Here is a 23,320-nt window from a genome sequence, read left to right as displayed (position 1 = left end):
AATATATATATATATATATGTATATATAGACTACATAGATAGAGTTTGTCTGTCATTTCAATATTGTATACAGCTTGTTTGTATAAGTACATATAATATTTAGTTTAGTTGGTTGTATATAACATAGTTTAGATTCTCTACAAAACACAGTTTGCACTAACAATTCAACATAGAAAATATGCACACTATGCAACAAGAGCGGGGTACGGAAATAGTTAGCAGATTGTAGGGCATAAAATAGTTCTCAATATGAAGAAATTTCGAATTTAATTTCATAGCTTGCACTTAACTCTTGTTGCACAGTTTTATTTAAAGATATTTAACATTTGTTCGTTCATTTGGTAATATATATAAATTTATTGATATGTATTGTTACGTTTCAAGTCTATATACGATATAATGATTATGTTTTTTTTCTTTTTTCAACACCAACTTCAACAGTTTTTATATATGAGAGTATATTTATCCAAAAAGCGCTTCGTATGCTTTGTATATATATATGTATATAACTTTTTTAAAACAGCAACAAAATGACAGTAACAATAAGCATAAAGCATATAAATTTGCAATTCATTTGTTTGCTTCTATAACATTCATAAATTGATTAACAGTTTTTTCTTTTGCATAAATAGATAATTCAACACAACAAAGAGTTTAACAGAGAGTATTGCATACTTTTGGGCGGCGCTACAGTCGCGTCCCATATATTAGGTAGCGCTTGCACTTAAAACTTTCAATAGAGTTTGCGATTTAAGCTCTAGCACAACTATAATATTAACACATTTAATTTAACAGCACTAACAATTGCTTTCAAATATTTAATTGACTAGTTAGCTACTAAACAACTACAGACACATATATTTATATATAGAGTTGGAACTGTTGGCATAAAGCAATTTGACGTTGATCAGCAGTTTGAGTTGTGATATGAATTGTCTGTTGAACTGATGACGTCATCATAGTGGACGCTAGTTGGCTTTTTGCTAGTTACATACATAGTGTTGAGGATGTTGCTAAGGTACATTTATTGATATGTTTCGTTTTTGTTTGCAGCCCTGCGGCCGCATTTAATCCTGCAAGAGATCGTGCATTATGTCCAGCGATTCATGCAACGATTTGGCATAACGCGAGGCAGTTGTATCGCCGCAGGCCAAGAACGCGCTAACGCAGAACACAATCTGCTCCGGCTGCGGATTATAGGAGCAGCCATAGCCACGCGGCGTGACTGGTCCATAGCCCATGAAGCTGTCAGTGGTGCAGGCAACCTAACAAACGATTGGCATTAAATCAAATTGGCGGGGTGGGGGGCAAGCTAAGCTTAGCCTTACTAGCCAAAGTTATGGTGGTGCTGCTGGTGCGCTTGCTGGTGGTGCAAATAGTAAATTCGATTAAGGTGCGTGGTGCTTGGTGCTAAGTGCTGAGTGCTTATTGAAATGCAAGTTATGTGTGGTTTACCTGACTGGTGGAGAGCAAAAAACACTGCGATATCTTGTAGGCTTCATCGGTGAAGAGCTCATGCATCTGCCCAGACACCTCCACGCTGGCCTCACGCAAGCCCAACAAGGGTATATCGATGCCGCTGCCCAGAATGTTCTTCACCATGACCTCAGTCTGGCGTGCCACAGCGCAACGGAAGAGCTCACGTAGATGGTCCTTCTGCAATAGCAAAAACTTAAGATATAGACAAACTAAAGAGTATTGCGTAGCTATCGTATTTTAAATTGGAATTTATTTAGCTATAAAATACGATAACTGAACGTTTAATTGATTTTGAATATACGCACGCTATAAATGCTAAACTTGACTTTGCGCGCATCCGGCAGATCCTCCTCGCGATCGCTCTCCAGCGCTACATTGGCGCCCTCACCTTGGCACATGGCCTTGGCCCACTCCAAAGCCTCAGCGCTAGCTGCGCGTATGCAGTCGACGCGACCCTTTAATACATAAATATAACTAAATGTTTTAACAACTTTTGAACTTGCAAGCTTACATGCAAAAAGCGTCTGGTGGAAGCGCTCTCATAGGTGGCCACCAGTTGGCCATAGAGTCTGTCAAAGAATTAAGTTAATACTCAATTTGCAGTTTATTTGCAACACTCACTTGTAGTAGGCCAACTGCAAGGCCAGCTGTATGTAGACATCGGGACTGACCTGGCAGGACTTGACAAAGTTCTTGCCATAGCCGTTGTAGCGATACACATGGAAATCCAAATCATCGATGGCCCTGTCCACAGTTTTGGCCGCTTGGCCGAAACGCTGCTGCACACGCGCGTCCACATGCCACTCGAGACGCTCCGGTGGCGGCAAATGATGCTGGGGCAGCCCATTGTCATCCAGCGGATGCTCCACTATCTGCTTGTAGATCTTCTCCAGCAGCTGCACCACAGCAATGCCCTCCGAGGTGGAGTGCTCGTAGCAGAGACCCCAAGTGCCGTCGGTGCAGATGATCAGCTGCATGGTCTTGTCGAACCAGCGATTGGCCGAATTGTACTCGCTGCCGCCGCCATGAATCATCTCGTGCGCCATATTCGTCTCATCGCGATCGCCGGCCTTATGCACCGTGGGCGTCATGCCGCTGAAGCCACGCGCATTAAAGTTCATGCCCAGCGGCTCGTCCAGGCAGAGCACCACCAGCGCCGTCTCAATCAGCTCCAGATTACGCTGATTGTTTGCATCCTGCTGCAAGTTCAGACGATCCTGCGCCCACACTGCACGCGGCTCCGCAGTCAGCAGCCCAATGGGCGGCGGCTTCTTGGGCAGACAAGGCGCATCGCTCAGCACATAAAGTATCTGCGATGCAATCTCGCTCTCGCTTAGCTTGCCGCGATCGTTGGCCTGCAGCACCACGCAGTACATCTGATTGCGACAGATGACCACCACATGGCGATCCTCATTGAGGTCCAGTTCGCGTGGCGGCAAGTACTGCGAGTCACGCTCGATGCCCGGACGACGACAGGAGCCCAACAGGCGATAATACTGCGCCATGCAGAGCGGCTGATGCTTCTCACGCGAAGCGGCTCGCTCCAGCGGCAACTCGCCGCTGTCCAGCATCTCCTTATGCGCCAGAATTCCGTCCAGCAGACGCGCAGCAAAGTGAGCCACATCGTGCACAGTCCTGAAGCGCTGCGGCGGCAACACCATGCCCGGATTCGAATTAATCGGCAGCGGTATGCGAATGTTCATGTACATGTCGTTCAACCAGTAGTAGTACGCCTAAATAGCCAATAAATAATACCATACACATATATATAGCCGATTAAATTGCATAACGCATTGCAGTATTCATTATAGTTATGACTTCCAATGCATTCAATATAATGATATTAGTTATTTTGCTAGCAAGCAGCAGTAGCTCAAATACGTTTTATTTATTATTTATTTATCTGCTGTATTGTTTTAGTTTTAACAAAGTTATGTCAAAATTACTTATGCTGCCTATTCAAGCTTTAAAGAGCGATTTTGGAGTTGAGGGCTGCATCTAAATTAAACTGCATTCAAATGTGGAAATCTTAAAATTCTTGAATCATCATTTTTTTCTCTGCAGCCACCGCACAGTCTCCGACGCCGTCGATGACGTTGTCGCAATCTCAGATTCAGCTGCGTAAAACGTCATCGATAGCAACGGCGGCTTGCTATATATAGGGAATATGAATGTTCCACACGAATTTTCCACTACTAGGATGAATATGCGTAGCCGCAGGGAAGTAGCAGCGATATAGTGATCATGTTATTAGGGGCTACGGCCGATCCAAATATCGCTGCTACTCCATTGCAGGCCAAGCTTCGGTACTCTATGCGGGCAGCAGCAGCCAACAACAACAACAACAACAAGCAGGCAACAACATCTCAAATAAATTAAATATAAGCATAAAGCAGTAAGTAGTCAAGAAATCGGACGATTGTTGACTTTGACAAGCTTTAAGTTATAAGCTCTAAGCATATAGCTCAGATAAAAGTATCTGAATTTGCTGTTTTTATATGGGCGTGGCAGACATAACTCCACTAAGTATAAACATGTATGCTTTGAAACATTATTTAGTTAACTTATAAACAAAATGGTAAGCAAACTATATAAGTTTCTATAAAATATCAAACTTTGATAAGCTGTAGCTTATGACGAAATCCATTTCATGGCCAAAAATCTGATCCTTGCCCTTGCTTAAATTTTAAAAATGCCAAAAAATTTAAGATTTTAATATTTTTAAATGTAATGATGCAACTTTGCGCTCATCATCAATACGAGCATATTGCAATAGTTAACCATTGAACAATCGGATAATTTTTGAACCAGTTATGATAATTATTTTGATTGAGTTTCAGACTGATTTTTGTTTAGCTATAAGCTGCATGTTAATCCTGACTAACCACATGAGCTTTGTGGCTAACCTTGAGCAGCGATAAATGTACAAATCGTAATCTTTTGTATTTTTGATTAAATATAGAATTAATACAGAGCAACGTTTTGCACTTTATGCCAACGAAACAAATTCAATTAGTGCTGAGCATAACTTTTGGCCTTGGTAAATATTTAAGCAAGAAAAGGGCGCGTTGCTGGGTGTGGTGGCAAATGTAATGTACCTAGAGCTTTTATCTGATATTCCTTGAATTGTCTGATAAGGCATCTGGCAGCAAAAGATCGGCGATAAGATGCGATATCTTGGGCGCACTATAAATGCTGCTCAATTGATCTGTAGAGCATCAGTACAACAGTTTCATCTAACATCCACGGATACTCCGAGTCAAGTGAAACCAAACAAGGATGAAAGGTAAGCTACGGCAAGCACAGCTGCATTCCTTTTGGCTAATTACTTTACTCTTCCGCCCACACAGTGTTCGCTCTTACTCTGCTCGGCCTTGTGGCTTTGGCCCAGGCACGCATCGACTACAAGATTCAGTGCACGCAGGATGAGGTGGGCATACGCTGGCCCAGCTATCACAGCAACTCCGAGTACTATGTCTGCCAGCATGTCTACGGTGGCCAATTGACGGTGCATTGCCCACCTGGCGAGGTCTTCACCTTCGTCATGCAGCAGTGCACGGTCCCAGCGCTTTATGTGCCACCCCCAGTAATGGATCGTCTGCCCACCAGTGGCTCCATTACCACACATCTGGTCGAGGAGGTGCCTCCAATGATTTCCGAGCATTTGCCCCATCACCCCAACCACGAGCTAGTCGATCCACTTGTTGATCTTGCGCTGCCCGCCGATCCCACACCACCAACACCAGCCGCTGCTCAGCCCACACCACCAGTTGTTGCTGTCGAGGCACCCATACCTGGCAAGCGACCAGCTGTGCCCGCACCCCCATCCATGCCAATGCCACCCAGGCCAGCTTCTGGCAAGAAGAGCCCCGTGCCCACACCCGGCAAGTCGGCCGCCAACAAACAGAGTGCCCCCGCTCCCAGCAAGGGCAAGAGCGCCAAGAAGCCAGCACCACCCAGCAAAGCCGCCAAGAAGCCTTCAGCTTAAGCATTCAGCAGCGCATTCCCAACTACAGTCTATCAAAATGATATTTAACAAGCGGAATTTCATTCAGAACTCTAAATAACAACAGCAAAATAAATTTCTTATTGCAAACGTATTCATCATTGGTTTTCCACTCGTAGTATCAACTTTCTTTGACAGTATTCATTATCATTGTTATTGCTATTGAATGGAATCAATTAGTAAATTGTTCTATTTTGAAAGTGTTTGATTGATTACATATCTGTGTCAACTTTGACTTCATGCGAATTCATGCATAAGGCCGAACACTCTCGAAATTGAGAAACTTCTAGCGCAGCACTTAAATAAAATAATTTGGAATATTAATTTTTCAGATATTTATATTAAACATCAAAGCTAAAAGTCATTAAATTAAATTGTTTGGAGATCAATAGCCTGCTGGGAAGTTTATATAAGCCAGAATCGCGAAATAAAAGCTTTACTACTCTTACTAACTGACTTTACTACATGATGATTATTTTTTGTTTGTTTATTTTATCTACAACTCCATTAAAACACAATGAAAACAATTTACACTTGACAATTCATTGTCAATATCGAGGTGTAATCTTTATCTATTTGCAAAGAATTTCGTTTGCTTATTTCCGCTCTAGTAAACTCACTGAACCCTCAGACTGGCTGCTAGTTGTAAGATAAAAGAAATAAGCAACTCAATTCAGAGGAAATGTAATTAGCCAGCCATACGCACTGTTGTCTGCTAAAACGACATGAGTTAACATAGTTAACAAAGCTAACTACTAAACTATGATGAGTGTTGTCTTGACTGTGCAAAAGATTACCCAAGCGGCAGCCAAAGAATTCAACACGTATTTCGATTTCTATTATTCATATCAAGGTTTCCGATATTGATTTTAATTTTGGCGCAGCCGACTTTTGACAAGACAAGTATTAATCTAACGACAAGCGAGCTCGCTGATTACGAGCGTTGACAATGTGCAGCGTGAGCCATAAAAAGCCTTTGCCGTTGACTGTCTCAAGCAGTTACCACACGATCCCGAAGATGAGCAGTGACATGAGAAGCGGTAAGTGGGCGACCAGGCGATCTGCTGGATGATCAGGATGTGAATTGAAATTTAAAAACTACTTGCAGCTCTGCTAGTGGCCATCGGTCTGGTGGCCATTGTCGCCGCCGCCCAAGCTCAGGCGACTTGTCCTTCGCCGAGCTACACCCAAGACATTGTACCCGTCTGTTTGAAAGGCAAACCTTACGTCAAGTTGCCATGCTATGCTGACAACTCACAATACTGGGATTGCCTCACAGGGACACCTGTATTGACACCTTGCGGCAACGCCTTATTCTTCAACTATGTTGGCCAGAATTGTGTGCCTTGCAGTCAGTACGAGGCACCGGTTAGCTGCCCGAACAACAAGCTGGGACTTGCGTGCCAGGATATCAATACTGGTAGCACGCCGAGCCCCACTACCCCTAAAGTCACTAGTGCACCTGGATCCACTACTCCTTCTCCTACTACAACGCCCGGAGGAGTCACCGATGCTCCAGGCACCACAAAAACAGTAACGACTAAGACAACCAAGCCTCCGGCAACAATAACTACGGAGGGTGAGTTCCCCAGCTCCGGATCTACTATTTATGTACCTGCACCACCTGGACCAAATGATCCCAATGTGCCCACACCACCTAACCCAGTTCCCACACCACAAGTCATCCCCACCGGCCCTCCCACCGGTTAGACTTAGAGCACATACTGCTGCTGATTTTTAATTGCTTGACTGTTCTACATATGTATTTTGAATAAAGCTCACATAGTGCAAATGCAACTGCAAAAGTCAAAACTCACCCAATTATCCTCGGCCTCGCGCTTGTCCAATAGGTACTGATGCAGCTGTGGTCCCATCCCCTGCGGCGACGTAAACTGCTTGATAATGCCCTTGGTGCGCTCCAGCTGTGCGGGCGTCGTAATGGGCTCCAATGCCCGCACATAGTCCTCCATCGTCTGCTCAAGCGGTGGGACAGGTACCTTGGGCAGAGTCTGCAATGCAATGCAAGTTGAAAATGAAACAGAATAAAAGGATTGTCCAACTTGCGCAACCAGCGCCCTAAGAAATTCAACTTTCTGCTCATTTGTATGCAAGACATTATGGCAGTTAAAATAGAAACCCATTGCCAAAACCTCCACCAGCCAAAGAGCTTTGCCCTAGGGACACAGAAATTTCAAATCACAAGCAAATGTAGAAAATAAATAAATAAAAAGGAAAATAGAAAGGCAAACTGGCATTGGGGGGAGGCGCTCAACCCCACTCCCACTCTCACGAACTCACTTTTGGCATTTCTTTAACATTTATTTCAGCTTGTCACGCAGCAAACTTCAATTGAGAGTTCGCCTCTTGAGATTCCCTGTCAGTTTCCTTAGCGAAAGTTCCAGTTGAAATCGATTTTTTTGTGTTCTTTTTTTTTTTTTTTTAGATTAAAGTAGAAGTGCAAATTTCGAAATGTTGTCTGATGATCAACTTTAATATCTCATGCAGAAATTGTATTAACGCTGACAGATCGTAGCATTATATATATAACGCTCTATATTCCCTCACAGAGCTAAAGCAATTTGGATGTCTATCACTCTCAATATAAAAACTTCTTTGGGGGTTGCTGCTGAGTTGCTACAGGTGGAGCAAGAGAGAGAGTGCGAGTGCGAGTGAGCGAGAGAGAAGCTGGTAGTGGGTGTTGGAATGTTGTTTGTTTACAAGCCTCGTGGTTTGGGTGTTGCTGTGCCAGTTGCCGCCCCTTTGCCTGCTGGGCCGTTGCCATACAAAAGGCGCTTGTTATTTGCATTTGTAATTATAACAAACAGGATTAGTCTGCCTTTTGAATGCTGTCCCTGGTTGTATCCCTGTCTGCAACTGTGTATATATGTACTATATATATATTTGTAGCTGAATTAGTGCAGTAGCAAAGTTTGCCTAGCTCTTGCGTAAATATTTGAAGACACTGTTAAATCAATTTCACTCACGTCAGGGAATCCAAATTCGTCTACAGACTCGGCGGTGGACAGCCACTTCTTGGGTATGGACAGTATAGAATCTTTCCATCCTGCAAATGAAAAGTAGAAAGTGTAAACATTCATTATCTACAATACACGTAATCAGCGTTGTAGTACACAAAACGAAATTATTGTCTAACAATTAAATTAAATGTTGACTAATGCGTGCTTCACTCGAATCGCTTTGTTTAGCAGCTATGGCTATGTAGTTGATCATTGTCAAAGAGCAATTATAGCTCAAGTGCTGGTAGATTCCCTAAACACACACACGCACACACATATGTATGTGTGTGTTATCTTATTGTCGTTGTGCAAATGTCAGTTAATCAATTAAAAATGTAAGACATCAAAACTAGAACAGTGAAGTGTATTTTTAAAGGTTGTTGACAGTCCTTGAATGAAAAGTTTCAGAGAATTATGATTATGTTTATCAGCAAGCTTACTTAATAAATGATAATTAATTATTTTAGTAGGCAATTATAGCCTTATCTTGCAGTTTATATTAAGCAACATGACTTGGAATTTCTTGCATTGAACTTGCGTTAAACATTTAAAAGCATCATTCAGCTCAAAGTGTAAGCCAAGTGTAAGTGCGCCCTGTAGACATTTCCTCTCAAGTGTCCGCCCAGCTGGCTAAGAAAACTTTTGCTCTTCGAGTGTGTAAGCTCTTCCGTTTTGCAGAGACATTTGGACGTTGGCCATGTCCGTTATTAGGTTTACAGTTTGAAGTCTATGTATGTTGAGCTTCCGTTTGGCATGAGGCATTGCGTTTGAAGTGCTTCCGTTACAGCAAATAAATAATATTATTGCTATATTTTGGTCTCTGACAATCATAATGTTATTAATATGAATGGTTTTACGACAATCTAGATGAAAGCGAAGCGCGTCGCAAATTGCCCTCACTTAGCCCCCGCAGCACACACGCGTCGCCCCCTTTTCAAATCATGCCAAATTTAATGCAATTTATTATGCTTTTTTCATTATCTATGGCACACACAAAAGAGCTAAGAGCTGAGGCGCTTACCCCTAACGAGTGCCACACAACCAACAATGACAATACACAACTAGCCCAGCTACAACTTGTTGTTGTTGTTGTTGTTGTCGTGGGCGCCAACAATAGAATCAGAGTCACGTGGCAGCAATTTGAACGTCCGTTGCGGACCTGGCGTTTCTAACAGTGACAGTGACAGTGTCCTTGTCTTGGAAACAATATTAAGACCACAAGCTGTAAGTGTTCGCACGGCAAGCAGAGCCCGCCGTGCACTCCTGCGGTTTCTAAGCCAACAGCCATGCCCCCTTTTTGCGCTAAATTATAATAAATTGCATTAGGAAACGAGCTACGTCTGGCGGGTAATAGGGGGGAATTCAAATTAAGTAATTAATGCTGTGGCAGGCGGCCAGACGACGTAGCAACTTGTATACGTATTAAATTTTTTAAAGGCTTATTAAATCGCAGCTGGCTATGCTACGTTTCCAATTGATTGATTGACATACTCATTGCTGATTAGTTGGACGTTTGCCTAATCAGATATTCAGTTCGATTCGAGGCTGCACGTTCGCGTTGGCGCTTTTATTGATGAAGCTGTCAACTTCCATTTGCCCACTTGCTGTCAACTGTTGTGTCTAGTCATCCAAAAGTTGTGCAGAAAGTTTTGCACATCTAGCAAACGTGTTTTCATTTGCATTTTTGACAGTAAACTGCTGCATTAGCTCGTTATGCTCATATGTTTATTGGCCACACGCCCTCTGTCTAACGAGCTGGCGATAAAATGCTTCAATAAACCAACAGGCTCATTATTAAGCAGCAAAAATCACGCTCGACTAGGCAGAGCACCCAATTTATCCCCCCGCCAGCCCAATCCCAATGAATTGAAGGCGTGAAGACCCCAGACGACAGGCAACTGCTGCCGCCTGTCAGAGAGAGAGAATGCGATAAAAATGTAATCCCAATGAAAAATAATGTTGCTGCTGCCATGAATCCAATCAACCCCAAGACTTCAGCTCATTTCAGTTTCAGTTTCGCTCGCAGGACTCGTAGCTAATGTTGTGACAAAGAAATTAAGCGTTAACCACAGAAAAATGTGTTCTAGCCATTTGCATGTGCAGCGCATAAGAAAAATGTTGGAAATCTTGTGCGGCAGCAACCAAAGCAAATGAAGCTGAACAATTTAAAAGGGCGCAGCAAATCCGTGACCATTTCGCAGTTGGAGGTGACACGTACCGAGAGCACATAAAACACCAGCAATACAAGCTGTGACCCCATCCAGGCATGAGGCTGGAGCAGCAATGTCGACAGCATGAATGAGTTCCTTTTTATTTTCATTTGTTGTACGCTGCCTTTTGTTCGCTTTTGCTGCTCGTAAAGGGATTCATGTTTAAGGGTGGTGACTGGTGGCTGGTCCGGGTCCGCTTAGAGGCTGCATGCACGCAACAATTGAGCCGTAAATCCTTTACGGTCTTAGCGCTACTGTTTTATGCCGCATTCAATATATGTATAAGATATTTTTAGGCTTACGGCTGCGCTTTTGCTTTTGTGTGGGCTCTTGGCGCTGGTAGAGCCAGCAGAAATAATTGAAATGATAGAAATGCCAGCAGCCAGGTCCATCGCTATAACAACCAGAGGGCCTAAATTAACCGCCGTGCACTGAAGCAATCTCCTGCTCGCTTTGTGGTTGTAATTGTTCGAATTGAAGCAAGCGGAAAGCGCAAATTGCTTGCGTATTGTGCAAAACAGAGCCAAAGCGAGTTCAGCATTGCAGTTGCCTATGTGCGCTTATTGACTTGTTCTGACTGCGGTTACAAACATATAGATACACACGCATACAGACAAACTTTGTGTGTGGACTGTATTAAGCTTTATGCGTGCCGTGGGCTCGTGACAAAGTTTTGGAGCAAAGTTGCTAATGGAAATTGCAAACATAAAATCATTTGCTACACAACTTTCCAAATTTTTGGCCTTAGGGCACGCACGCACTCAACACAGCCACACCCCACCCAACTCCCCACCTGCGTTATGATAACTTTGATGAGCAAAAGCCACCACCAGAGTAAACCAACCACCAGCACCAGAAGCAGCAGCAACAAAGTTTCTTGACTATCGATCTTTTGTTAGCGCCTGTTATCATTTTAGTTAGCTCAAGTAATTACGTAATTTGCCTGTGGCCCATTGAATAAAGCAACATTTGTTTGGTTTTTGTTTTTTTTTCATGGTTAACAATTATATTTTCAATAGTATTTGTTGTATGTGTATTTCGCTCTGTAATATGCATTATCATTATTCCATTGAATTCTTATGTACGTATTCATGAGTGGGTTAGTAATTGCTGTTCCATTCAATTCGTAGCACGTTATGTACTCTATGGGTGCTTATCTTATTTGGTTTTCGTAATTTCAAGCTCTCTCTCTCTTTCTCTGTCTAAGCCTCGACCCAGCCGAGGACCTCCAAGCAATCCTTAGCTAGCATTTTGTGTCTGTGTATTGTATTGTTGTCAATTTGGTTTTAGTTTTAACGAATATTTATGTTTTAGTTGGGTATGTGTATTATATGTACTAACTAGAAATGATTTGGTATTGGGATAGTTTAACGGTAGATAGATAAACTTAGCTTTGTTTAAGAGAACGCTTTTAGTTGGATAGACTTTGAAATTGAACAGCAACGTTACAGAACTGGGTTTTTCACATAGAATACGTTTAGTTTTGAGTTTTGGGTTTTGGGTTTTGAGTTTTGTTTTGAAGTTCAAATTGAATGCATTGACATACTTATAATAATGCTACATAATTGATTATTACAATTAATTTAACACAAACAATGAAACAAATTGTTGAATTTGTAATAAAAATAACCTACACATATACGAATAGCTTGTAATTGATTTATATAATTTGAAACACTTTGCTCGAAAACTTACATTTTAAACTAAGTGTTATATACAAAACTAAACTGTGGCGGCATTTCTTTAGGGCTTGACATTCAAATTTATTTAATTTCTAAATAAACAATATGCACTAAACAATAATTGTCAAAGAGCTTACAAATGTCAATAAATTTGTCGAATATTTTCAAAATTTGTAACCGTTTTCTTATTTTTTTTTGTTTTCCATTAATAGTTGCCCACATTATAATGTTATAATTTGTTGTTAGTTTATCATTATATTTAAGTTGTAATTATAATATTCTATTGAACATTTAACACTTTAAATTCATAGTTGTATAGAATTTAATTTAAAAATTGTCGTAATATTTTTTGTTTCATTTGTTATGCAATTTAAATTTATTAATGTTATGATACATTATATTTGCAGTAGTTATGTGTTTTCTTTTTAAATTACATATGTATATATTTATATAAATTTATATATATCAACACATTTAACTTTACATTACAAATTACATGTATTACTAGTTAATTATATGTTTGCTTTTTATTTTTTTTAGATATTACACATTACCGGCACTATAGAGTTCAGAGTTTAACTGCTCTACTCTATTCAGTATTTTGTTAGACCTATGTTGATAACTTTTCAGCTTTTTTCATTCAATTTATTATTCGCATATGTAGGTGCTTGCATTCGATAGAAAGGCGCAGTTTTCAATTGTTAAAAAAAAGATGTAAGTTTAAAATTTATACTCGTAATTTTGGCTAGAATTAAATAATTCTAGTGCTTGTTGGAAGATTCTGCAAACAATAGCAAGTTTGCATTTATTTAATGGTTTCCACAAAAGTTCTGAATTGACTTGGGAATGAAAATATATATGTATGTATATTCTTTAATTAACTGATAAGACACCATTAATAGAGCAATTGGTATAATATTGCATATGTATATATACTTGTATTTGTATGTTCTTCAGATATGTAGATACATATTAAAATTGTTTTTGTGTATTAGCTTTGCATATTCAACTATTTTAAATATTGCTTTTAAAAAAGTTCATTACATTTCTAAAACGCATATTTCATTTGAATATTATGTGTTGGCTCAAACATATGACGGCAATATCTTAAAGATATATGTATGCATATATGTAGTATATGTATCTATATATTACCAGCTGTGATGATGCAACGTACATAATTATATAATTATGTTTATTTTTGGTTTATACAGGCTTCTCTAAATTTATATATAAATATGTATATTGTTCGTACTGTCGTACTTTGTTATAATTGATACCATTGATGGGAGATTTTTTCATGAGTGTTTTTTATTTAAATAATTTTGTTTTATACTATAACTATTTTATGTTAATTGCATGTCTCTATATGAAAATGATAATTCAAAGCCAGCAAAATGAGATCAATCTTGAATCTAACCGAGCGTGTGTTCACTCCAATGAGTGTGCACCGTACTGCATCAAACGTTTCTAAAAACTTTTGCTAAATCAATTGCTTTGAAAATCAGTGCATTTTACTATATAGTATATGTATATATCAATAAGTACAGTAAATTGTATATATGTATAAAGAAAATCTTGCAACTAATTCATCGATAAATAGTATTATCTATATGCATCGATAGACGATGCGATAAGAATTGTTATATTTTTATAAAATGGCCGTGTCACTGATATGTTTACGGATATAGAATGTTCAAGTTTTTCGACTAATTATACTCACATAATTTTCTTTGGTATATACAACTAAATATATGCATAGGCTATAGGGCGTGTAGAAAAAATATCAGTAGTGTATAATATATTCATTGAAGCAGTAAACTGCTTGCAAAACTTTGGTGCTCTCGAAATGAATTTGAAACTGTAAACCAAACTGTACGCATGCGTTTTAGACTGCTATAAGTATAATATGTATATTAGTGGTTACTTAATTTATGCACTTAGCTATATAGAGAATACACAAGGTACACACATTTATGCTATGCTATCGTCGAGCTGCTATGGCCAGTGATCCCACCCAGCACCTGAAAAGGGGATGGGAGGAACTACAGCTGTATATGCGCATAGCGACTCTCGTAGATAAGCAAATAATAATTGATTGGTAGGTAAATATATGAAACATCAAATATTTTCAAATTCTTGTTCGTACATTAACTATATAATGATATGATGCGATATATATATATGTTGTGCATGTACACATGCCTAGACTATTAGCAATAGGTAATATCACTTTGGTAATTTTAACGGGCGAGCCATCGAGACTCTGATATGTATCGTTACCTTGGTTGTGTCTTATGTTATGTTAAATTTCAACGGAAAACGAATCTAAATCATATAGCAACAGTTGGCCACAGACACTGTATACTGGACACCCACAAATGCGCATTACAAATGACACCCGAAAGGATCAACACACGTAAATGTGGTGGGCGGGGTTGGTTACTGCTTCATCTTCGATTTGTGCAACAATTGTGATATGTCTGCGATATTGATGTCATTGTAGTACACTGTGGGTGGCAGTGGTGCCGAGCCAAAGGCGCCGCTTAAGCCTACATTTTGTATAAATATTTATGCTGTTGTTTACAGCGCTGCAAAGCCAGCGTTAAGCCACTGTTAGCGTTAACATTACAGCGCTGTCAACTTTCATTTACAATTATATAATAAGCTTTGGTTTATCTAGCTGCATTTGACCGTTAACAGCAACGGTCTATATGTATATATATATATATATATATGTATTTGTATCTGTATCTTTTGTCATAATTATTTACTTAGCGTGCACTTGAACGTGAGCTCAAACTGCAGTCGTGTATAATACAAACGGCGAGTGCAAGCGCTCTAACTAACGTAGCAGCTCCATTTTATAGTGTACGTAACCACTTACTATAGTTATATATATATATGTATCGAAATATCGCTTTAACAGACTGACGCGATACGAAAAACTCTAACGAAATGTACAAACAATTGCCTCAAGTTAATAAGTTTAAACAAATATAAATTAATGCTAGTTTTGAGTTAAGACAACACTTTAAAATCCTTGTCTGAATGGATTCGCTGGTCCGGCAGGACCTCTGCTTTGCTGTTGCTGCTGCTGCTGGAAAGGATTAGCCGCGCGTGGCTGTGGCTGACCGCCCTGCTCCTGATATCCTGGCTGATAGCCCTGATCCTGTTGATAGCCACTGCTGCCGGCCTGTTGATATCCCTGCTGCGCCTGATACTCGTACTGTTGCTCATCCAGATTGGTCTCCTGCTGCTGCTGCTGTGTCTGATACTGCTGGCCATACTCCAGATGATTCTTTAGCTCGCCCTCGACGGGCTTCTGGTCGTGCATGACATACGTCTGATACTCCTTGTTCGGCGGATCCTGCATCAGTATATTGGCCTCATTCTCGAACGGCTTAAAGTCATAGATATTGCGCAGCTTGCGCAGCACAGGCACGTAGGCCAGGTTGGAGAAGGCAATCAGAAAGTTGAGCGCCGTAAAGCCAATGGCCTCGACTACGCCGCCCGCGATGATTGGGCCCACGGCATAGGCAATGGAGTAGCTGATGTCGGCTATGGCGTAGATGCTGCCGTAGACGGAAACGTAGCGCACGTCCACCAGATAGCCCAGCGTGGGCAGCAGCGCCGTATCGATCAGCGCAATGCCAAAGCAGATGACGCAGATGGGCAGCATGAGCATCTTGTAGCCGCTGCAGAAGGGTATGATGAAGCAGGAGAAGCCCTCGAGCGCCAGTCCGCCCGCTGCCATGAGCCACTGATGCTGCGGATATTTGCGTGCCATTTTGACTGTAATTATAACGCCCAGTACATGGGGGAAGAAGGCGGGCAGCCAGACCATGCCAATCTTCCAGTTGTCCGTGGTCATGGTATCCTCCATCCACAGCGAAATGGTGGGCTCCAGAAAGGCCAGCGCCACATTGGACATGGTCAGCGCGCCGGCGCAGACAGCTATGTAGGGATCCATGAGCAGACGCCAGATGGGTATGGTCTCTTGCTGCACCTCCTTGCTCTGGCGCAGCTGCTCCTTGACGGGCTTCATGACCAGCAGCAGCATGAGGCCATCTATCAGGCAGACCAGCGCCAGTATGAGAAACGGCACCTCCTTGCCCGCAAACTGATACAGAGCGCCGCCAAAAGGTGGCGCCACCAGGCAGCCAAAGCTGATGAACGCCAAGGCAATGCCCAGCGCCTGCGAACGTTCGTTCTCCTCCGTAAAGCGATCCGCTATCATGGCCAGGCCCGAGGTGTCCGCAAAGGCGGAGCCAGCGCCCTGCAGCGAACGCGCAAAGAACAAAACGCTGTAGCTGCTGCCGCAGGCGAAGACGGCCGTGGAGAAGAACATAATGGTGAGGCCAATCATCATGGGTATGTCGTAGCCAATTTTGTCAATCAATCCGCCCGAGAACGGATTCACCATCAGCTGCACAATGGCCTTGGAGGCAAAGAGTATGCCCGTGGCCGAGTCCTGGCCGTGATGATCGTGCGGCACGTGAATTATTCTGCCCGTCACATTGTCGCGCAGCGGCGGCGGCGTGGGCCCATCATCGAAGCTGCCAATCTCGCGTAGATAATCCGGTATAATGGGCACAATGACCATATACAACATGTTGTCCAGCAGCAGTGCTATGGATACTATAACCAGAATTAGACGGCGCTGGTTCACCGGCTCCTGTATCTTCTCCCATACTATGTCCTTCACCTCGCGCAGCTCCAGATTGATAACGGGTATTTTTGAAATGAGGCCATGTTTGGTTATTCGAGTATTTGCTTATTCTTAACTTTCAAGTTGCACGCTGCGTTTCTCACTTTCGCTCTCTCGCTCTCGCGCGCTCTCTTTTTATCACTTCGTCTTAGTGTCTCATGACCGTAGCCGGAAATTGCTGTGGCCACAAAATGGCTGTAAGCGTTTCCGCTTTGACTAGCGCGACTTCAGTTGCTGCAGTTAGTTGGTAAAGTGTTGTTGCTCTTGTTGTGTTTTACATGTTTTGGTGTAGTTGCTGTTGTTGCAATAGTCTTAGTAGTTGTTGTTCTTGTTGTTGTTCTTGTTGTAGTTGTTGTTGTTGTAGCTGTTGTTGGTGTGCCTTTTGTTGACATGCCAGTGCACAACCTTTAACGACACAGAAACAAGATTTCGTTAGTTGTTTTATAGGCTCTAGCTGCTGTTTAATTTATAAACTATTTCATTTATATTTGCAAACCATTTTTTTTTTTTTTTATGCACTTTTAAGCGTATTTTCAGTTTCTCATTTGATTTTATGATTGAAATGTTGTTTCTGTGTTGCAAAAGGCTGCCTGCTGGTGAACAAAAAATTGTAACGTTATAATTAGTTCTTTGGCATTTGGACACAGTGTTTGATTTTGCATTTTCAGCTTATACACATACGATCAGAAGAGAGCATTACTCCATTACTCATTGCACATTTCAATCATAAAACAAATACCAAAAATATACTAAGTACTCTACGTACAAGCATAAGAGTCTATAATTAAAATACGAATTATTCATATCGATGTGCGTGGACAAAAGCAATTATTTTAATTGTCTGCACCATAAGTGTTCATTAAAAGCACACACACGCCCAATGGACTGACATATACTCTACTTAGGCAGCCAGCCAGACCCAGACTTATGTACGCACCACAAAGACCCACAAAGCCTGTGGAGTGCTCTCAAAGTCGCGTGGCTCTTGTCGTAATTATAATTATTGGGCTCTTGCTTTTGTTCAAAAAGCAGACCCACAAAAGTTTACTCAACCACAACAGAGCTCAAAAGTAGATACACTTTAAATAAAGCATTTGTTTTTCTTCAAAATCTAAAACATAACTTGGACTTACTAACTTATTCAAATCTAAACCTTTGTGCAATATAAAACAATGGACATTGGCTAAGTGCTATTCATATATGCTATATGCTGTCTGCATTTTTGGCTAAGATTACTTCATTTATTATTTAGAGACTCTGACTCTGAGTTGCAGTTGTCCGCTTGCCTGACTTTAAAATCTAAGAGGCTTCCGCACAAGTGTCTGCTTTCCCATGCTTAGCTATCAATTCTGATCTAATTTCAACATTTATCTACCTTGTAACGACCTGGCAGCCACCCCCAATAGATAAACATAAAATGTTACGTGTACAGGGTATAAATATGAGTTCTGCGAGACGTTATAAAAACGTTTGGTTTTATCATTAAATTTTCATGACCGCGCCTGCCAGCCCTGGGGTCTGCTAAGCTCATGTATATATCGTATACTATATGTTACTTTAATAAGGGCTGTACACACACACACACATACAAAGCCAAGCTGCCCTCGAGTCAATTATCATATGTGTATGAAGTATAAGTCTGTGGTGTGTGTGCAACTTGCGCTGTTATTTTTCCATCCGACGACTTTAATTTTGTATTTTGTGTTGTTGTTTCTGCTGCTGCTGCTCCTGGCCTGTAACTACAATAACAAACGCGCCCCGACTCAGGTGGATTGCTCGCACTTGACCCTGGGGTGGTTTCTTGCGAAGCTTTTCATCAAAGCCCGGCCCGGCCCGGCCCGGGGTTGCTGCCTGGCACTGCCGCTGCTCGAGTCAAGTGCAGAAACGTGCGCCAACATGAACATGAACATGTTCCAATGAATTTGAAAGCAGAGCGCAAAATATTAAAGACAGACAGACGGTGGGACAGTCGGATACAATTATTTAGCTACACAGGCACATCCGCCAATTTATATTTACGCCTTTATAATTTTATTGATTTTTCCGCAGCTGATGAACTTCCCATGCCTGACAGGCACCACCAAATATTGTTACAACTGCTCAGCTTTTGCTGCTTTCATAAGCTTGGCGTGGCATTGAATACAGTGGAGCTTGGAGCGCGGAGCGAAGCCTCCCAACTGGCGCAATTAGCAAGTGGAGCGTTTCATATTTAATGTGCTCTCCATTAAATAATGAAATACAAATAAAGTGCTTGCGGGGCAGGCATGCAGTTCAAAAGGTTCAGCTTTGTTTTAGTCTCTGTTGAAATTCAATCTGCAATGCAGACTTTACCGAATGGAATCTATTTTTGCACAGCAACTTGAGCTGCTTTTGCCAGCTGAGCACACACACAGCATAGAGCAATATATATGTATATCAAAGGATGCTCTTAGGTAATCCAAGCGGCAGCAGCAGCAGCTTTAAGTTGCTTTGTGCCCGCCACACTTCACCTTGAAATACAACACAGCCTCAACTTTGGACTCCCCTTTGTATGTTGGCCTGGCAACTCTGGCTGGCAGTCGCCCCCAACAGCAGCGAATGAAATTACATTTATTTTGTTTGCTACCTGTGGTGCCCAAAATGGGTGCGCGGATGTGGCAAGAATGTAATCAGCGGCAAGTAACACAAAAAACATTTGCAACATTATCAAGGGCGTTGCGCATTTTTTTGTTAGAATTTTTAATAAGACAGCTGTGTATGTGTTTGTGTGTGTGTGGGTGCGGTGAATAAAAAACTGAAATGAAAGCTTCGCTAGTTTTTGTGGCACTTTTGCATATTAAATAAACGTAAATAATTAAGTGCTGCGGCAACGTTAATAAATTATAAATTCAATGCAAATTCGCTGTCAATAACGATGTGGCAGTAAAATAAAAATCACAATATTTGCGCTAAGCCTTTGGACACTTGTGCAAAGTCCTTACAAGTGTTATGTTTGCCACCCCCACCAGCCCCTTGGAAACATTTGTTCAACTGACGCGCAAGTGTTGTAAGCTGCTTTGCTCAAGTGGCATGCGAAGGGTTGCAAGTTCCTTATGCTTGCAGCGATGTGGAAATTATCTATGGCGTGCGCATATTTATGGCACCCACTATGCTATAACCTTTGAGCTAAAAGCCTGGCCTAATTTGGGGCGCACTCATCGATAAATGTGTGTGGCATGCCAGCAATTTGTTCGACCAATTATTTATGGTAGACACTGTTAAAGTAATGAGCTGTGAGCAGCTAATGAGCCAGGCTGGCTGCAATTTATTTATAATTTTAGCATTGGGTGCAAACTATTTGCACCTTAGACTAATTATTCTTTGTTGCTTTTACTTCATCGATTGCGATGGCCTTAACCCTCTTTTGTACATCAAGCAGCTCAAACTGCTCGACTTTGGCTTTGGCCCTATCGATTACACTTGGCCTGCGGCTTAATTGCTTAGCCACAATTTTAATGCGAAACAGCGCAGCTTTAAACTTGGCGCTAGGCAAGTCGAGTTGGCATACATTTGCAGCTTTTATGCAGTTTATATTTAACTTGAAATGGCTTTCAATGTCTATTCCCAGTGGACGCGCTGGCACTTAGCTCTAAGCCGCCTGGCAAAGATAAAAAGCCAACTAACCCTCTGGCTTTAACCAAGAACGACGACCCTAGTCGAACGCCATGTGCTCGCTCTGCATCTTTTTCTCAGCTATACATAATCGTAAAAATAAAAACGAAAAGAAAAGAAGAGCATGCTATTATCTGACAACTTACATTAGCGCCAGCTTCGTACTATGGGGCGTATGCGTAGCCTATAAATCAAAACATTAACTGGGCGTGGCGCAGCAGCCAAAGTTTCGCACATTATGTGCTATATATACATATATATATATATATATATATATATGTACGTAGGCGTTAGCAATTGATTTGCTCATAAATTACTTAGAGCTGTAGTAAGACTGTTCATTGCTTTCATTTTTAGCGTAGACTAATAAATTACCTGTGTGCATGGACTGCTACTAATTTACAGTATGGCAGTTTGCCCGGCTGATTAATCGTTGCAGTGTCTTATCATATGCTTGGACAAAGCCCAAAATGTTAACATTTGTAGCGCTACAAATGCTCGACAATCAGCAACACCATCAGCGCTTGGGTTTACGACTTTTGATGTTGCTGCCAAACACAGCGATTTACCCTTGCACAGACTACGCCGCATGATGCTGCCCCCGTTGTAGCTGCTGCTGATGGCTCAATATATGCGTTGGTTCAACCCTCATATTTGCTGGTACTGCGGTAAGTTTGGGTTTGGGCCTGGGCCTGGGGCTGGGCCTGGGTCTGGCGTGTTTTATCAGACAGCATCAAGACAAATGCGTTACTTGTTTCTCGTTTGGCTTATTACCAACTGCCTTCCTGCGTCCCGGCCAAGGCTGGGCAGCCCTGCTTGCTGTGCCTTTGTTTTTGCCACCCCTCAAAAGAAACTGTGCCTCCCTTTGTTTTGACAAGAAACCGCTATGAACACATCAGCGTTACAAACACGTCTACAAGGCAAACAATTTAATGACGAGGCAAACCGTCGTCGTTGTCTTGTTTGCATTTGTGTAAGTCTTTGTATGTGTGTGTGTGTGTGAAATTTATATTTATTGGCTTCATTATACAGCAGCAGTCCCAGCAGCAGCATCCTCAGGTGACTCTATTGCTAATGAAGTTGAACTATTGCTAAGAAATTCCACTGTCATGTCTGCAACTTGGGCAGTTTAATAAATTAATGGATTGCCACAGAAATGTCAAAATCTAATTATAAATTATGCCAAACAATTAATTAATTATTCCCAAACTCATTGAAAACGTCAATGTAGAAAAGTTTGTAAGCTAAATTGATTAATTAACTTTTATACAAGTACAAGTAATGATTTTCTCATAATACTCAACTCAGGCTTAATTGAAAAGCGTTTAATTAAAGTTCGCAATTTTTATTATGCAATTAAAATAACAATTATAGCAAATTCAATTCAGTTGTAGCTATTGTACTCCAGCAAAATGTTCTTTAATTAATTTAATATTTAGAAACAATAAAATAATCCATAAAGCTCATAGAATTAATAACATTCAAATCTTCTTATATAAGAGCTAGCAACAAATTGTGAACTGAAATCAACTTTAAATTATTTAATATTCAATGCTTATATGTATATATTAACTGTATATTGCATAAGCTGAAAATTGTTTCGTGCGATTGTTGCAAGTTCGCTGCTGAAGCACAAAACGAAACTGTTCCATTCCATTTTGTTGCGTTCAAAGGTGAACCGAAATGTTTATTTTTACTTGCCCCACCACACACACAGTGACAGGCGCAAGTAGCATGTGAGCCTATGAATGTATGTGTGTGTGTTTGGCAAAGGACAACGTTGTTGAAGTAGAAGGACACTGAGAGGACGAAGCACTTGCAAAGTTTGTTGTGTTTTTAGACTCGTGTGTCGCATATACACACACGAAAGTTGTTTAGTTTTAATTATATGCATGCAAATCCGTCAGCTTATGTAAGTACTCGAATACATCATATAGAGACTTCAAGTCATAATTCTTTTGCACGTGTGTGTGTATGTGTGTTTTTTTTAAGGACAGCTTACCTGTATCGCTCGGTGTGATGTTGCTTAGGCGGTGGGTGAGAAACCCGCGTAAATTGGAGACAACTCGCTGAGGAGAGTTGGGTCCGCTGCCAATCGAGAAGCTACGCAATTTGGAGAACAGTGCGGCTGACTCCGCGCCACTGCCCGCGGCGCTGCTATTGCCTTCGTTGGACGCCACGTTCGTTCGTTACGTTACGTGCTTTGGTATTTGGTTTTTCAGCAAAGACTTTTCTTTTCGCTTACAAAATTTTCACACCGTTATGTAAAAACCGAGAGCCAAGCAAAGCACACGCTATATAATTCCAATTCACACCGACTACCGAGCACCGAGCGCTTATCACACCGAATCCACTGACACTCTACCAACCGTCGCCCGTTGCTAACCGCTGAACGCTGAACAAGTTGACGAGTTGAAGTTGAAAATCTTTTAATTTCGATAGCACAAAAAATAGTTCTACTTTTCTTTTCTTTTAGCAAAAATTTTCAATTCAACTTGTGTATGAGTGTGTGCGTGGAAGGCCGAGGGCCAGACAACGACAACGACAGCGAAGAGCAGCGTGCGTTGTGTCGTCCGGGCAGGAGC

At 41.4% G+C, this 23,320-nt stretch overlaps 4 protein-coding genes across 4 annotated transcripts; 2 read left to right on the top strand and 2 right to left on the bottom strand.

Moving 5' to 3' along the window:
* Positions 1–481: 481 nt before the first annotated feature.
* LOC108601267 (choline O-acetyltransferase) lies at positions 482–22,918 on the bottom strand (the record flags this gene model as incomplete). Its single annotated transcript, XM_017989167.2, has 8 exons — positions 482–1,265; positions 1,456–1,656; positions 1,785–1,934; positions 1,991–2,048; positions 2,101–3,212; positions 7,303–7,494; positions 8,470–8,549; positions 22,738–22,918. Coding segments are annotated over 8 exons (2,172 nt in total), but the record flags the coding sequence as incomplete, so codon positions are not given.
* LOC108603485 (vegetative cell wall protein gp1) lies at positions 4,658–5,579 on the top strand. Its single transcript, XM_017992334.2, has 2 exons — positions 4,658–4,765; positions 4,830–5,579. Exons 1-2 carry the CDS (start codon positions 4,759–4,761, stop codon positions 5,465–5,467), a joined length of 645 nt encoding a protein of 214 aa, XP_017847823.1. The 5' UTR covers positions 4,658–4,758; the 3' UTR covers positions 5,468–5,579.
* On the top strand, positions 6,425–7,282 carry LOC108603484 (peritrophin-55). The gene is made up of 2 exons (XM_017992333.1): positions 6,425–6,525; positions 6,594–7,282. The coding sequence occupies exons 1-2, from the start codon at positions 6,435–6,437 to the stop codon at positions 7,193–7,195; spliced, it is 693 nt and encodes a 230-aa protein (XP_017847822.1). The 5' UTR covers positions 6,425–6,434; the 3' UTR covers positions 7,196–7,282.
* LOC108603483 (vesicular acetylcholine transporter) lies at positions 15,147–21,326 on the bottom strand. The gene is made up of 2 exons (XM_033294217.1): positions 21,305–21,326; positions 15,147–17,170 (listed from the first exon to the last, which is right to left on the bottom strand). The coding sequence occupies exons 1-2, from the start codon at positions 21,324–21,326 to the stop codon at positions 15,429–15,431; spliced, it is 1,764 nt and encodes a 587-aa protein (XP_033150108.1). The 3' UTR covers positions 15,147–15,428.
* Positions 22,919–23,320: the final 402 nt, after the last annotated feature.

The sequence above is a fragment of the Drosophila busckii genome, chromosome 3R (assembly GCF_011750605.1).
Source record: "Drosophila busckii strain San Diego stock center, stock number 13000-0081.31 chromosome 3R, ASM1175060v1, whole genome shotgun sequence".
Taxonomy (NCBI): domain Eukaryota; kingdom Metazoa; phylum Arthropoda; class Insecta; order Diptera; family Drosophilidae; genus Drosophila; species Drosophila busckii.
Note: the sequence above shows the minus strand (reverse complement) of the source record. Positions and strands in the feature narration are given on the sequence as shown.

Bases quoted from the DNA above. Each gene is read 5' to 3' on its own strand.
- LOC108603484 (XM_017992333.1), top strand. From the start codon at position 6,435: ATGTGCAGCGTGAGCCATAAAAAGCCTTTGCCGTTGACTGTCTCAAGC. The intron at 6,526-6,593 runs GTAAGTGGGCGA...AACTACTTGCAG, and splicing joins GAGCAGTGACATGAGAAGCG to CTCTGCTAGTGGCCATCGGT.
- LOC108603483 (XM_033294217.1), bottom strand. From the start codon at position 21,326: ATGCGGCGTAGTCTGTGCAAGG. The intron at 17,171-21,304 runs GTAAATCGCTGT...GTTAAGAATAAG, and splicing joins GCGGCGTAGTCTGTGCAAGG to CAAATACTCGAATAACCAAA.